The sequence below is a fragment of the Dryas octopetala genome, chromosome 6, assembly GCF_963921425.1.
Source record: "Dryas octopetala chromosome 6, drDryOcto1.1, whole genome shotgun sequence".
NCBI lineage: Eukaryota > Viridiplantae > Streptophyta > Magnoliopsida > Rosales > Rosaceae > Dryas > Dryas octopetala.
Genome location: NC_141371.1, coordinates 5,899,731 through 5,913,330, shown reverse-complemented (window position 1 = coordinate 5,913,330; position 13,600 = coordinate 5,899,731). Strand labels below are relative to the sequence as shown.

General features: G+C 37.4%; 2 protein-coding genes across 2 annotated transcripts; both read left to right on the top strand.

The window, feature by feature from the left end:
* Positions 1-1,009: 1,009 nt before the first annotated feature.
* LOC147281635 (oxysterol-binding protein-related protein 3A-like) lies at positions 1,010-6,059 on the top strand. Its single transcript, XM_086246914.1, has 10 exons — positions 1,010-1,230; positions 1,845-1,938; positions 2,542-2,658; positions 2,756-2,828; positions 3,000-3,118; positions 3,322-3,443; positions 3,664-3,840; positions 4,555-4,699; positions 5,174-5,352; positions 5,618-6,059. Exons 1-10 carry the CDS (start codon positions 1,133-1,135, stop codon positions 5,862-5,864), a joined length of 1,371 nt encoding a protein of 456 aa, XP_086103040.1. The 5' UTR covers positions 1,010-1,132; the 3' UTR covers positions 5,865-6,059.
* Positions 6,060-7,766: 1,707 nt separating this feature from the next.
* Positions 7,767-13,085, top strand: LOC147281634 (telomere repeat-binding protein 5-like). Its single transcript, XM_086247569.1, has 11 exons — positions 7,767-7,940; positions 8,600-8,680; positions 8,907-9,039; positions 9,148-10,006; positions 10,192-10,383; positions 10,500-10,562; positions 10,657-10,736; positions 11,329-11,564; positions 11,717-12,034; positions 12,118-12,181; positions 12,644-13,085. Exons 3-11 carry the CDS (start codon positions 8,959-8,961, stop codon positions 12,794-12,796), a joined length of 2,046 nt encoding a protein of 681 aa, XP_086103695.1. The 5' UTR covers positions 7,767-7,940; positions 8,600-8,680; positions 8,907-8,958; the 3' UTR covers positions 12,797-13,085.
* Positions 13,086-13,600: the final 515 nt, after the last annotated feature.

Below are 13,600 nucleotides of genomic sequence, written 5' to 3'. Positions count from 1 at the left end.
CTATATTGCATTTGTACCTTAACTATAATGCAATTTGTGCTTTTAATTACATTCATTTGTACATGGAGTAAATTGATTATATTGTATTTAACTTGATTAAATTGTATTTAACTTGATTAAATTGTGTTTGTAACTTGATTAGATTGTGTTTGTACATTAACTATATTGAATTTGTACCTTAACTAAATATCTTAACTAAAATGTGTTTGTATTTGGACTATATTGTGTTTCTGAAAACATTAAAATTTTGAAAGCTTTGAGAATTCCAAAAATATCAAATCAGAATTAAAATTTTCTTTCAAAAAATCTAAATTAAAATTTTCTTTCAAAATTTTGTTGATTGAAATTAGAATACTCTATTTTCGATTTAATCGACAAATTGTGGAAATACCACCACATTGTCACGTAAGGAATCAAAATAAGCAAAAGCAAAAGAAAAGAAAGGGTACCGATTGATCGACCTTGCAAGTGTGACGATTCTATAAATTTTGATAATGTTACTAAAGAAGCCTAGTAGTATAATTATGATTTATGATTATACCTTTCCTTTTTGCCTTTTTGGTAGGATTATAATTAATGAAAGCTTAGTGGAAGTGGGTGCCACATGGACAAATAGCACGTTACCGTGATAATGGACAACGAGGCCAAGGATTCCAAGGCCAACGCGTTGCTTACGCGTCGAACATGCACAACACAACGGTACAACACAAAGCATACACAATGGACATTTCCTTGCTTGCGTTGCCGGCTTTTGCTTCTAGTTAGTTACTTAGTTGGATTCGATGCTTCTGCGTTAGCCGCCTTTATGGATTTTTCTCGCACCCCACGCGCTTATCCCAACGCGTGGCCTCCACAATTCAATAATTCAAACCGAAAATATCCTCCCGTTGTTTGACTTCAAACAGAAGAAGCGCCAACGAGAATCGTTGCTGGTCCTCGCTGTTGCTCACACCCAGTCATTCCCTCTATAAAATACTCAAAATCCGAAATTACCACCTCGCCCTCTTCACTTGCTCTCTAAATTAACGTCTCCGTCTCTCTCTCTCTCTCTCTCTCTCTCTGCTCGATCGCTCTTTCGCTCGCTCTTATTGTTCTTCAGAAGTTGCTGAGACTAGGGTTTTAATAATCGGAGATGGCTCCCAAGGATCCGAAGCAAACCGGAGGCTTCTTCGCCTCGATGGCTTCGACTTTGTCTAATCTTGGTAGCGTAATGACCAAATCCGTCAACGGGTATCAAATCTCTCTCTCTCTCTCACTCTCTCTTTAATTTTAATTTTTTGAGCTGCTTAAATTCTTTTGCGATTTGTGGGGATACTGGATTTATGTTTGTCCAATTCTGCTGCTCTTGCTCTCAATTCAAGCACTGTTAACTTTTACTATAAGCTCTGAATCGGCGAATCTGGCTTCAATGTTATTTTGGGGTTGAAATTGTCCAATTCTGCTGCTCTTGCTCTCAATTCAAGCACTGTTAACTTTTACTACAAGCTCTGAATCGGCGAATCTGGCTTTAATGTTATTTTGGGGTTGAAATTGATCCTTCACTAGTTTGAGATTCTTGTTAGTGTGGAATTCATTCATGGATTGGTGAACTGGTTCGTGATAATTTTGGTTCTAGTTGGATGTGTAATTTATTTGGTATTTAATTGCTTATCGATAGTGTTTCCAAGTTCTAAATCTAATGTCTGCAGAGTGAGGTTTATATTATGTGGTTGCTATATGCGGTTTCGTAAATTCAATGGATTAGTATTACCCACTTGACTGAATTCGAAATGCATGGTGTGAAACTAGTTTTATGTGTTTTGAAGAATCAGATTATGACAATCCGTGGTATTTTCACTGTACAGCTTAGTGGGTTATGAGGGGCTGGAAGTTATCAATCCAGATGGAGGCACAGATGATGTTGAAGATGAAGCAAGGAAAGGAAGATGGAAGCAGGAGGTACACTACTTTTCTGCCATGGCAATTCTGTTTCGCCTGTACGATTATAGAGAAAAAGTTACCATAAAGCATACCACAATATTACTGAGAACTGGACAGCTCTCGACACTGTAAAACTGAGAATGTCACAGATATTAGTCGGCCTACCACTGTTAGATCTTTCTTTTTGCTAGTTAAACTAAGTGACATGGCCCGAGCTTGAACCTGGAATATACCCTTGGAGAATTGGTGGATATACCACCAGGCTCTCCTCATCTGGACCTTCCATCATTAGATCTACTTAGCATGTTTCAGGCAGTATTTCCTTTCTCCATCAAAACACTATATTCTCTTTTTGGCCTTTAGAAGCTTTCCAGCTTAGCCTTGCCAAGTCTAGTAATCCAAACAGAAAAACATAAAGCATGTAAGATGTCATTTTCTTCTCTGGCAGCTACATGCTTCTGTAGATTAACGAGAAACAGATGCTTTGCTTATAGTGATAGTAAGATAATTTAATTTTGTATTGATATTGAAAATAATTGTTATCTCTTTCATACTTTCTGATGTTTTCGTGCATACTCATTTAAGAAGTTCTTCCTCTTGCTTTTTTTTTTTTTTTTCCAGGATCGGGATGGCTACTGGAAGGTGATGCAGAAGTATGTAGGTGCTGACGTCACATCAATGGTGACCCTTCCAGTACTTATTTTTGAGCCAATGACTATGCTACAGAAAATGGCAGAGGTTTGTGTTATTTGTAATTGAACGACATTTTGTGAAGCTTTGTTCGATCTGATCCTGTTCTCTGAGTGAATCTTACAATTGTCCCATTTTGTCACAGCTGATGGAATACTCTCATCTGTTAGATCTGGCAGATGAATGTGAGGATCCATACATGAGATTGGTATATGCTTGTAAGCATCTCTCTCTCTCTCTCTCTCTCTCTCTCTCTCTCTCTCTCTCTCTCTCTCTCTCTCTCTCTCTCTTCTCTCTCTCTGCGCGCCTGTTTTCCGCTTTTCCTCCCTCTCCTTTTTCTGTTCATGCATGCACTGCATTGGTGACTAACTTACAGTTGCTGGTTGCAGCATCATTTTTCATATCTGTTTACTATGCCTTCCAACGAACCTGGAAGCCATTCAACCCAATACTCGGTGAGACTTATGAAATGGTTAATCATGGTGGCATTACATTTGTAGCAGAACAGGTGAATTCTAAGCACCAAACCTATCAGATCTCTGAATAGTTATGATTTATTGTGCTGGGATGGAAATAAAAGGAAATGTTTTTTTATATGAATCTCAAATTGTTTGATAGTAACTGGTAGGTTTACGATTATGAATTATCATATAGTCGTTGCTGCATTTTATATTATAAAATAACTTTATATTTTTCTTATATTCCTTTCAGGTTAGCCATCACCCTCCTATGAGTGCTGCTCATGCTGAAAATGAGCATTTTATTTATGACATAACCTCGAAGGTGAAAACCAAATTTTTGGGGAACTCACTTGAAATTTATCCAGTCGGAAGGTAAACTTTATTTGATCTTTCTCTGTGGATATAAATGTGTTAATAATTGATTTCTTATCTTCTCAACTTCTATGGAACTCAGAGGGACATTTTATTATGAGATTTGAAATAAAAACATCCCCCTCATCTAATGACTCGCGTTTAAGCGAGACATGAAAGTGCATATTAAGCATACTCTTTATTAATAACTTGCTTAACCTTTAGAACATTTTCAATGCAGGACACGTTTGACCCTCAAAAAATCTGGTGTAGTCCTGGAATTGGCACCCCCTCCAACAAAAGTTAACAACTTAATTTTTGGACGAACATGGGTTGATTCACCAGGAGATATGGTCCTGACCAATTTGACCACAGGGGACAAAGTTGTGCTATATTTTCAACCATGCAGCTGGTTTGGGTATGGCTACCTTTATCTTGAAGAGTGCTATGAATGATTATTGAGTAACTTCTTGTGGGAGGGTATTTTGGTCATACAAGCAACGATTCAGGTCTAAAACTACCTTCTAGGCTTCTACTAACACAGAAGTTATTCTAAATTTGTAAAACTACCTTGATGTTGTTTTGTTACTGTTAGCACCTACTCCTCATATGAACAGTTGTCTATGAACAGGCTTCTAACACCATGTATACCTGTAGTCTTCAGAGGGTTATGCGGTGGGTGTCACTCGAGTGGTGGATCTGTTGGTTTGGATTATAAATCCTAACCAACAGGCTACGAAGAGACTAGCTGTATACCTGTAGTCTTACTTCGGTTGAGGCTATGATATGCAAATGCTTGTTTTATCATGGTATCTTTAGAGAATAACTGATGGGCACATTATATGCACAGGGTGCAATGATCAGAAACTAAAATTTGATAACACTAAGATTTTAGACAGGATTGAGTGGCAGGGGAAAAAAATCCAATGGTTGAAGATTGCAACTCGTTTGGAAAAAGCTTAGTAGCTGACTCCAATCTTTTACGATAAAGACTAGTTTGGGTTCAGGGACTTTAATCTTTTGTTAGCAACTAGTGTCTGCTCTCAGTCCAAAAAAAAAAAAAAGAACGAGTGTCTGCAACTCTGCTCTATATTGATTTCACATTTGATCTGATGTACATCTGTGCTTGCAGATCTGGTCGCTATGAAGTAGATGGATATATTTATAATTCTACTGAGGAACCCAAAATATTGATGACTGGAAAATGGAATGAGGCGATGAGTTATCAACCCTGCGACTCAGAAGGGGAACCACTTCCTGGCACTGAACTGAAAGAGGTTAGTTTTACCAGTTACACCTTGCACCTTATAGAATCTTATTTCGGAAATTAGGAAAACCTCGGGTAGGCTTCTGTATCTGTCTTGCCAAGTGGGATTGCATGTCCTGAGGGCATTGAAAGCTATATTTCCCCTTTATGCGTCTGGTGTCCAGTTGGCATACGAAGTTGTAGAAATCAATGAATCTTTTGAGTTCACTGGCATTCCTAATGTTTTCATGTCCTGTAGTTTTGAATGTTGTTCTAAGTGCATTATCATGATCACCATGCTATTGATCTGGCAAAAGACTATGAGAATATTGGTTAACTACTTTACTTTCTTCCCTTCTTTTGTTCACATCAGGACTAATATCCTAGTAGTGGTAGAAGTTTTTTTTTTTTTTCTCCATTTCCGGTGACCAAGCAAACAAACTCTTTTTCTTTTTTTGTTCCTTTCATTAAGCTCATGGGAAATTATTCTAATGTTTCATTACAGTCTTGGAGAGTTGCTGATGTTCCAGAAAATGACAAATTCCAGTACACATATTTTGCGCATAAAATAAATAGCTTTGACACGGCTCCTAAGAAGTTATTGGCATCAGATTCTCGCTTGCGTCCTGATAGATATGCACTGGAGCAGGGTGACCTATCCAAAGCTGGTTTTGAAAAGAGCAGGTCTCTCTCTCTCTCTCTCTCTCTCTCTCTCTCTCATACACACACACACACACACACTCACATGCAGATCACATAATACAGTAAGAATATTCAATTGATATATGAAAATCATTGGTAAAGGTTGGCAAAAATCCACCTTACTGATGTGCCGTTAAGCAAACAAGGTAGATACTTTGTTGTTGGACTTAATGATTTAAAACCTGTTATAAGACAACCTGGATGAAGAAACTAACATCTTAAACATGTCTACCTACGCTTTTGTCAGTCTTGAGGAGAGGCAGAGAGCTGAGAAGAAAAATCGAGAGGAAAAGGGTCACGAGTTTACTCCAAGATGGTTTGACCGAACAGATGAAATATATCCTACAACTTGGGAGGACTTGCAAGTGTACCGTTATAATGGCAAATACACTGAACATCGGGATGCAATAGATGACTCAGATAGCGTCGAAGCCATTGACATCAAATCAATAGAGTTCAACCCCTGGCAATACGAGAATTTGGCTGCTGCATGAGGTCGTATCATGTGATTGTTTGGCTTGTATAATATTCTTTTGCGTTGTTTATATATTCTTCTTACCTTGGCTCTCCTTTAGAGCCTGTATCGTGATGGAATTATAAGACGGGATAGGCTTTTCTGACTATGACATTCATATCTTACCGTGAATCTTTTGCAATCATATATGAAAAGCAGTTCAAAGTTTGAAGTCTGACTTGGTTCTTTGTTATGAGATTTTCAACAAATCATGTATGTGTGATAGAAATTACATAACTCTGTTAACATGAGTCATGGTGGCTTGCACGTGTAAGGCTGGGAGCTGCTTTCCAAAGTTCTTGGCGAGCCACTTTTCCAGGCATGTGGGAGAAAAAGGCAAAATTGTGGTGGGCCACGTGGCGTTTTAAGTGTCCCTGTTCGTACTCTCAGTCTCTCGGACCCTTTCGGACACTTTTCACTTGGTCCTCCCTTATCCACTCTCTATCTGACCACAAAAATCAGCCACCCGTATCCCTAACTTATCGTTCTTTGCCTGTGATAGACTCGTGGGGTCATGGACCTCATGCTACTGTGGATGTGGGTTTGGTTTAGTTTTTACTTATTTTTGGTTTGGAATAATAGTCATTGACTGGATGCTACAATGGCTTTCATGTCATAAATTTTTGTCCAACCACCCCAAAAAGAAGAGACATGTCTATAACTTTTTCATCTTAGAGACAAACACATGGTCCTTATGCTTCGTTTGGGATTTGATAATTTTGGAAACCATCCATCTTTGCCCATTTATTGGACTCTGCATTTTACCATTTAACCCCGCACGTCCGCACGTGTGTATGTATGTGGCCAAAAGGTTGGCACATAATGAGAGATTCCTCTTGGTATATTAGTGATGCCTTTATTCTTAGAATTTTCATACGACACCAAAAATAGTCTTATCATTCAAAATAAATTAGTTTTGTTCAATATTAAACATTACCAATAAGAAGTCATTCATTCTTATATCTGAACACATGATATATTTGTTGAATCATCACTAAGACGGGTTATTCTACATTCTCAACCCTATTGACACCGAAATTTGGTATCTATTCGGGCTATTTTTCAACAAATAAAATGTTGTGAATCCACCAACTTTTTAACTGGTCTACCAACTGTTCTCTTTTTCAATGAAACATGGTTTATTCACACCATTATTTCTTATAAGATACATTTTTTTTTTTCACTTTGTCCCCTGAAACTTAAATCTTTTCAGTTTGCCACCTGAACTTCAAACAGTTGTTGCAAAAGATCATATGTCGTTAACTCTGTCAATTTTTTCGTTAAAAAAGCTGATATGACACCTATATGGCATAGGTGAGACCATTTTCTAGTTATGTAACATCCATGTAGACACTAAAAATTATAAAAAATATTATTTTTTAGTTTTAAAATTATTTTTTATTATTTTTTTATCCACATGGATCTTACATAATTAAAAAAGAGTCTCACTCATGCCATATAGGTGTCACGTCAGCTATTTTAACAGAAAAATTGACAAAGTTAACGGTATAGGGTCTTTTACAATAACTGTGTGAAGTTCAAATAGTAATTTGAGAAAATTTAAATTTCATGGGATAAAGTGAGAAAAAATGTATTTTATAATAAGCAAGGGTGTGAATAAGCCATCAAACATGGCTAATACACTTATACACATGAGTACTTATTTTAGGAGTACTTACACAGTTACACACCCTAGTTACGCCTATGACTATGACACTTGATTGGGTCGTTAATTTTGGTCATCCTCAGCACGTGCAGCACATATCCTCTACAATTTCAGCCAAACGTGTGTTTATGTGAAGGAGATAAGATGAACCCAAAATTATGGAGAGTCTCCCACGTGTCAACTACAGAACTGATGTGCCCAAAACGTAGGAACTGGTCCAAGTGGTTTTGTTTAACTACTGTATCCGGTAAACTCCCACATGTTACCGCTTGGCTCAATTATGAGGATGAGGTTCAAACTTCAAACTTTATAAACAGTTGGGGGTTTAAGAAAGAAGTTGGGTGGTTTTTCAGGGGGTTTTTGGTGATCAGACAGAACCCATTTTGATAGGTGAGAGAATATTGTGTTTTTGAGCACTGCCCTTCTTTTTTGTCTCTTTCAAGAAAAAGAATTATAATTCTTTCTTTTGCGGTCGAGATTTCTATTTGTGTTGATCGATTTGACTTTAGGTACTAGCTCATGAAAATGAGAACCCAGATCGAATTTTTGCATTTATGTTTCTAAAATCTCAGATTTTGTTGGTTTAGTTTTTTTTTTGTTTGTTGTGATGTCTTTCTCTGTGCTTGTCCATTTAGTTGTAATTTTATTTTCTTCAAGTTTTTGTTTTCCAAATTCCCATGTCCATCTCATGTTAACTTACTCTCTGGTGGAACTGAAATTCCTTCATTTCCTTTAAAATATATGATTTCTTTGAATCTCTCTCTCTCTCTCTCTCTCTCTCTCTCTCTCTCTCTGGGTGTGTAAAATAATAATAAATACATATGATGTTTGAACTAGTTAACTTTATGGCGACTGGCATTAAATATATGGGTTAGTCAGGGTCGGTCTCCATCAGGTGTTTGTGTTTGGGATCTGCTGTTTTACATTCTGTCAGGGTTTAACGTTTGGTTCTTATTGATTTATTAAAATATATTTATCAATATAATTTGCAATTGATCTTTGTGACATAAAAAAAAAAAAAAAAGTGTTATCTTTGTTTTGTTTTGCAGAAACTGAAGGGTCTAATCTAGGCTCAACTATTGTATGCTGCAATGGGATGAATTGGAGGTTCTCCAATTACCCTTTTAACTGTAAGCCTTCTTGTCTGCTTTACCACAGACATACTATTCTCCTCATCTCTGCATTAGATTTTATTTATTTATTTTTTATTATAGATAATATAGATAATATTTCGTTCCTACATATATATATATATATATTCTTATTCCTTAGACTTTGATGATCTAGAAGTAGTCATAACGAAGATGTTTGGTCATAAATGAAACTGCATTGAACATTTGAACCTTTGCCCTGCAGGAAACGAAACAAAAGCAGATGACTTTTTCTATTTGTGATGAATGTCTGAGATATGGTATTGCAACGGAGGTTGGACTATGGCTTCAATGGCTACCAGGTGCCTGAGGTTCCTCGAGCTTCTAGATCAGCTAGGGTAAATAAAGGCTCCCATGTCCCATTTTACGGTTGCCTCTTGACATTTTTTTTTGGTGTGTGTATAAGGAGTAAGTCCTGATCTCATTATGTGTTATCCTTGGTTTAGGGGAGGGGACCAATCAGAAAGAAACTTGAGGGCAATCGGATTCATGCGTTTGAGATTTTGGCTAGTGTTGCTGGTAAATTATTGCAGGAGAGTGAAAAACCTCTCCCTACTAATGCTTCTTGTAGAAAGGATCAGCAGTACATTTTCAATGATACCACTAAATGCAAGCAACAGGATGAAGGAAAATTGTTGAAGGAAGACCCTTGTGAGTGGGGAAGTTGTAATGAGGAAACTTTTTTATGTGTGGGTGGATTGCAAGGGCGCCAAAAAAGTGATACATTGAATGGGATTTCACATTCTCAAGAAAACTTTAGTTTTGAGATCAATTCAGCATCAACCAGTTTTGATCATGCAGGGATGATATATTTTGCTAAAAGTTTGAGTACAGTTGATAGCAGAAATTCTTGTGGAAGCTATTCTAACAAAGTAGTCAGTGAGTCTCCCTTATCTGGGGGTCCTATTGAAGAAAAAGCACAGGGTGTATGTAAGAGGAAAGTAGAGGCTGAACCATCACAGGATACAAGTGTAAAGGATGGAAGAACCCAGGTTTTAGGCATTTCAGATGATCCAATCAAAATGGAAGGAAAGCCTCCTGAGCTTGTCAGTTATGGACATGATGTAAAGGCGTCTGTTTCCGGGGACTGCAAAATTCATGGTCCTTTAGTCTGCCATTGTGCTAATGTTAAAGTAGTTAGTAGAGATGATGACGAAAACTCTGTTGGGTACACCCAATCCCACACCATGGTAAAGGAATTTGAGCACACACCAGATGTTGGTGATAGGAAAATTAAGAATCTCTCTGCATCCAGTCACTTGAGAGTAGCTCCAGATATAAGGGTTGGGGGTTATTCTAGAACCGGTAATTGGCTTTATAATGCATTTTCGTTCTGAATGTAAAGTAGACTGTAGGTGCTATGATTAGTCTGTTGGGTTCCATGAACCACTCTTTTTCTAGTGTCCTTTTAGTGTAAGGGTTGAACCTTTCTGGGATTTTTATGTTCTTTAGGACAAATATTAACTTTGATTTTGAATTGATGCTCTTAGATGGGAAAATAAGGCAAGCTTACCGTAATGGGAGAACTTGTTACATACATCAAAGATCACAGAAGATTTATCCTTTCAAGAAGAGAAAGTTCTTTAGTCAGAGTCCGTTGACTACACCTGATAGAGGGTTTAACTGTGAAAGCATATTTAATTCTCCTGACAAGAGAGTAAATGGTGACAACTGCAGTGCAGGTTCGATAATGCATGCTGTCTGCTTTCCATTTTCTGTATATATTCTCCATTTACACTCAGGGTTTAGGTTTTAGAGATGTATTCAACTTTGGCTGATTAATCCTAGCCACATGCAGCAATTGGACCATCATCCTCAACAGCAGGTCGACAATTACCTCTCAAGTCTAACGATTGTAATGGTAAGAGTATCTGTGATCAAATGGTCTGCAATTCTGCTTCATATTTGTCATTTTATTATATAGTTTTATCACTCACTCTTCCTTTTGTTATCAGTGAAGCTTAGTATTAAATCCTTCAAGGTTCCTGAGCTCTTTATTGAAATTCCTGCAACTGCGACTGTTGGTTCATTGAAGGTATGTGTTAATGTGTTATTGCCTTTTCTTAGCTGTTGATATGTTAACTTTGCTTCCATATTCTTCCCCCAGCTTTCAAGAAGAAAATTAACCTTAAGGCCTAATTCTAACTTAAGGAGGGGAAACAATAATAATATGGTGTGGTTTTTAGAATTTCATAGAAAACATTAGTCAAAGCAAATGTGTTATACCCAAGCCATTGCTGGTTACTTCAACTTATGTAATATGTTGCTTTTTGGCATTCCTTTGATACTTTTTAGGCTGGATTACTTTTTAGGTGATTGTAATTTCTTACACCAAGCAAGGTTGGTTAGTTGGAATGTTTAGTTTCATCCCTGGGTTTGTACTTTTGGGAGCACCATTATCAAGATTCAGGAGTCGGGAGACATTTTTATTTTCTGGTAGTTTATAGCTGGAAATGGTAATTTTTTAATTAAGTTTGAAAATATACTGAAGGTATGCAACCTTCTCTGTCATACATTCTTTCCATTTTTGCATATTTCATTTGACCTCTAAATTCGGTTCAAGAAAACTCATGCTACTATTTTGTTTGTGTTTAGTTGGTGATATCTGATAGGTAATTTTTCTGTAGAGGACAGTAATGGAGGCAGTAACCTCTATACTTGGAGATGGGTTACATGTTGGCATTCTGGTTCAGGGCAAAAAGGTCAGAGATGACAACAAAACTCTACTTCAGACTGGGATTTCTCAGGATGACAGGCGTCATAATTTGGGTTTTATCTTGGAACCCAAACATGCAAAGCTTACGTATTCTCCATGCAGCGAAGATCCTTCCTTGCTATCTGGCAGACCTCAGGAGTTAACCAGGTAACCATGTAACCATGTAATAAGTGTTAGCTTATGAATTGGAACATCTTTTAGTGGTTCATTCACACTCTTGCTGCTCATATTCTCATTATTCCTAGTTTAGTAATCAAAGAGTGTTGCCTTATATTTATGCCATTATGCTTTGTTATCAGGCATTCTGCATCTTTGGTGTCACAACCAGAGACTTCAAATGTCTCCCTAAATCCTCCAGTAACCAATTCGGGTGGCTGTGTTGAACAAGACTACTTCAACACAGTTCCCTCTCTTGCTAGTACATCGACTGACAAAACCTCACCAGCATCCCAAGCTCTGGTTTCAGTTCCACCAATTAGCATGAAGCCATTGGCTATGGTTCCTTTTCATCGGAAATCTGGGCGTCCAGAGTATGTACAGCGCCGGATCAGGAGACCTTTCTCTGTTTCAGAAGTTGAAGCATTGGTTCAGGCTGTTGAGAAACTTGGAACAGGAAGGTTGGTTTGATTATTACCTCTTTGCTATGGTTGAGGAATATTAGTAGCATGATTCAGACTGTGAGAATTTTCTTGGGTTGCAGGTGGCGTGATGTTAAATTGCGTGCTTTTGACACTGCAAAACATCGAACTTATGTGGATTTGAAGGTGAGTGTTTTATTTGATATTCATCGAGTAGAAAAATGGATTTTTTTTCCGCCAAACCAGTGTTTCCACTTTGTGTGGCACAAAATTTCCTGAATAGTTTGTTTTGAATGCATTCAATTAATTGTTGTGCTTCTTTTGCTTATATGATGTTTCTCCCCACTTTCATTAAGTGATTCCTTATTAATCTGCGACTCTGCGTTTAACTTTTAAACTAGAAGTTTTATCCGTTTAGTGTTTTTGCCCTGAATTTGTCCACTCATTTTTTCAACTTCTTGTAGTTGGGATCAAGTTTTTGTCTTGTTTGAGTAGTGTTAGACACCCTGTGCACCTTGACTATTCCATTTTGAGTTTTAAAGCAGTAAAGCAGGTGCCTTGTATTCATGTCATCTTTTATATGGATCGTGGCCTTAGAAAATGTATTTTCGTCCTCCTAACAAAATGTGGAAAATGGAAATGGTGCAGGACAAATGGAAAACATTGGTGCACACAGCAAGGATCTCCCCTCAGCAAAGGAGGGGAGAACCTGTTCCGCAAGAGCTTTTGGACAGGGTCCTAGCTGCCCATGCCTACTGGTCTCAGCGGCAGGCCAAGCAACTTGTCAAAGCAGCGGTTTGAGGCCTAAGGCTTTGTAAAAAAGAACTGGGAGGAGCAGGTAGATGATGATGATGATGATGCTTGCAGTCAGACCTCGCATTTTCCTAACTTTCATATGTAAAGATTACTGATAGGAAAGTGTCATGTAAATGGGACTTATTGTAACTTTCCCAGTTAAGAGTCTTGTGGTATGTAAATGATTGTGTATGCAACAAGACCATGCTCAGAGAATTCATTCAACCCAATGTTGATTTCCCAATGTTTTGTTTCTAGCATTGAAAATATCAAGTAATCTTGTTTGCAGTGTTCAGCTTATAATGTTATGGAATTGAAAGTGTGTTGGGTTAATTCATTGATTAATATCCTCTGTTGGGTTCTTGTATGCTTGGTTTGCTTGATTTCCAATTCTAGCAGTGTATTATAAATTTTAAGAGAGTGTAAGTAAAATAGTGGTGGATTCGTAACACTTTTGGATATGTGTAGAATCAAATGCGAATATTTCGGTTTGTGACACATGAAGATTGAAGTGGGTAAAAACAAGCACATCAAAAAAATCCATGTTCTCCATACTTTCACTTGGAAGCTGCTCCTGAGTCTGTGGTGATAACAAGCACCAGCAATGGCATCACCACATCACATGGAATATATAATATATTACCAATTGTTTGATTTTCCGTCAAGATTTTATGCCACTGCAGGATTCTCTTTAGAAGTCAATTTTTTCAAATTTTTTATAAAACTGAAAAAAATAGGGTCCTTAATTGACACAAAATGAAAGTTTCAGACTTACAGTTTTTAATTGACACAAAGTGAAATTTATGTCTT

Excerpts from the sequence above, each read along its gene's own strand:
- LOC147281635 (XM_086246914.1), top strand. The coding sequence starts at position 1,133 with ATGGCTCCCAAGGATCCGAAGCAAACCGGAGGCTTCTTCGCCTCGATG. Across the intron at positions 2,829-2,999 it reads CATGAGATTGGTATATGCTT|CATCATTTTTCATATCTGTT; the intron begins GTAAGCATCTCT and ends TGCTGGTTGCAG. Across the intron at positions 5,353-5,617 it reads GCTGGTTTTGAAAAGAGCAG|TCTTGAGGAGAGGCAGAGAG; the intron begins GTCTCTCTCTCT and ends CGCTTTTGTCAG.
- LOC147281634 (XM_086247569.1), top strand. The coding sequence starts at position 8,959 with ATGGTATTGCAACGGAGGTTGGACTATGGCTTCAATGGCTACCAGGTG. Across the intron at positions 10,737-11,328 it reads CGACTGTTGGTTCATTGAAG|AGGACAGTAATGGAGGCAGT; the intron begins GTATGTGTTAAT and ends ATTTTTCTGTAG. Across the intron at positions 11,565-11,716 it reads AGACCTCAGGAGTTAACCAG|GCATTCTGCATCTTTGGTGT; the intron begins GTAACCATGTAA and ends CTTTGTTATCAG.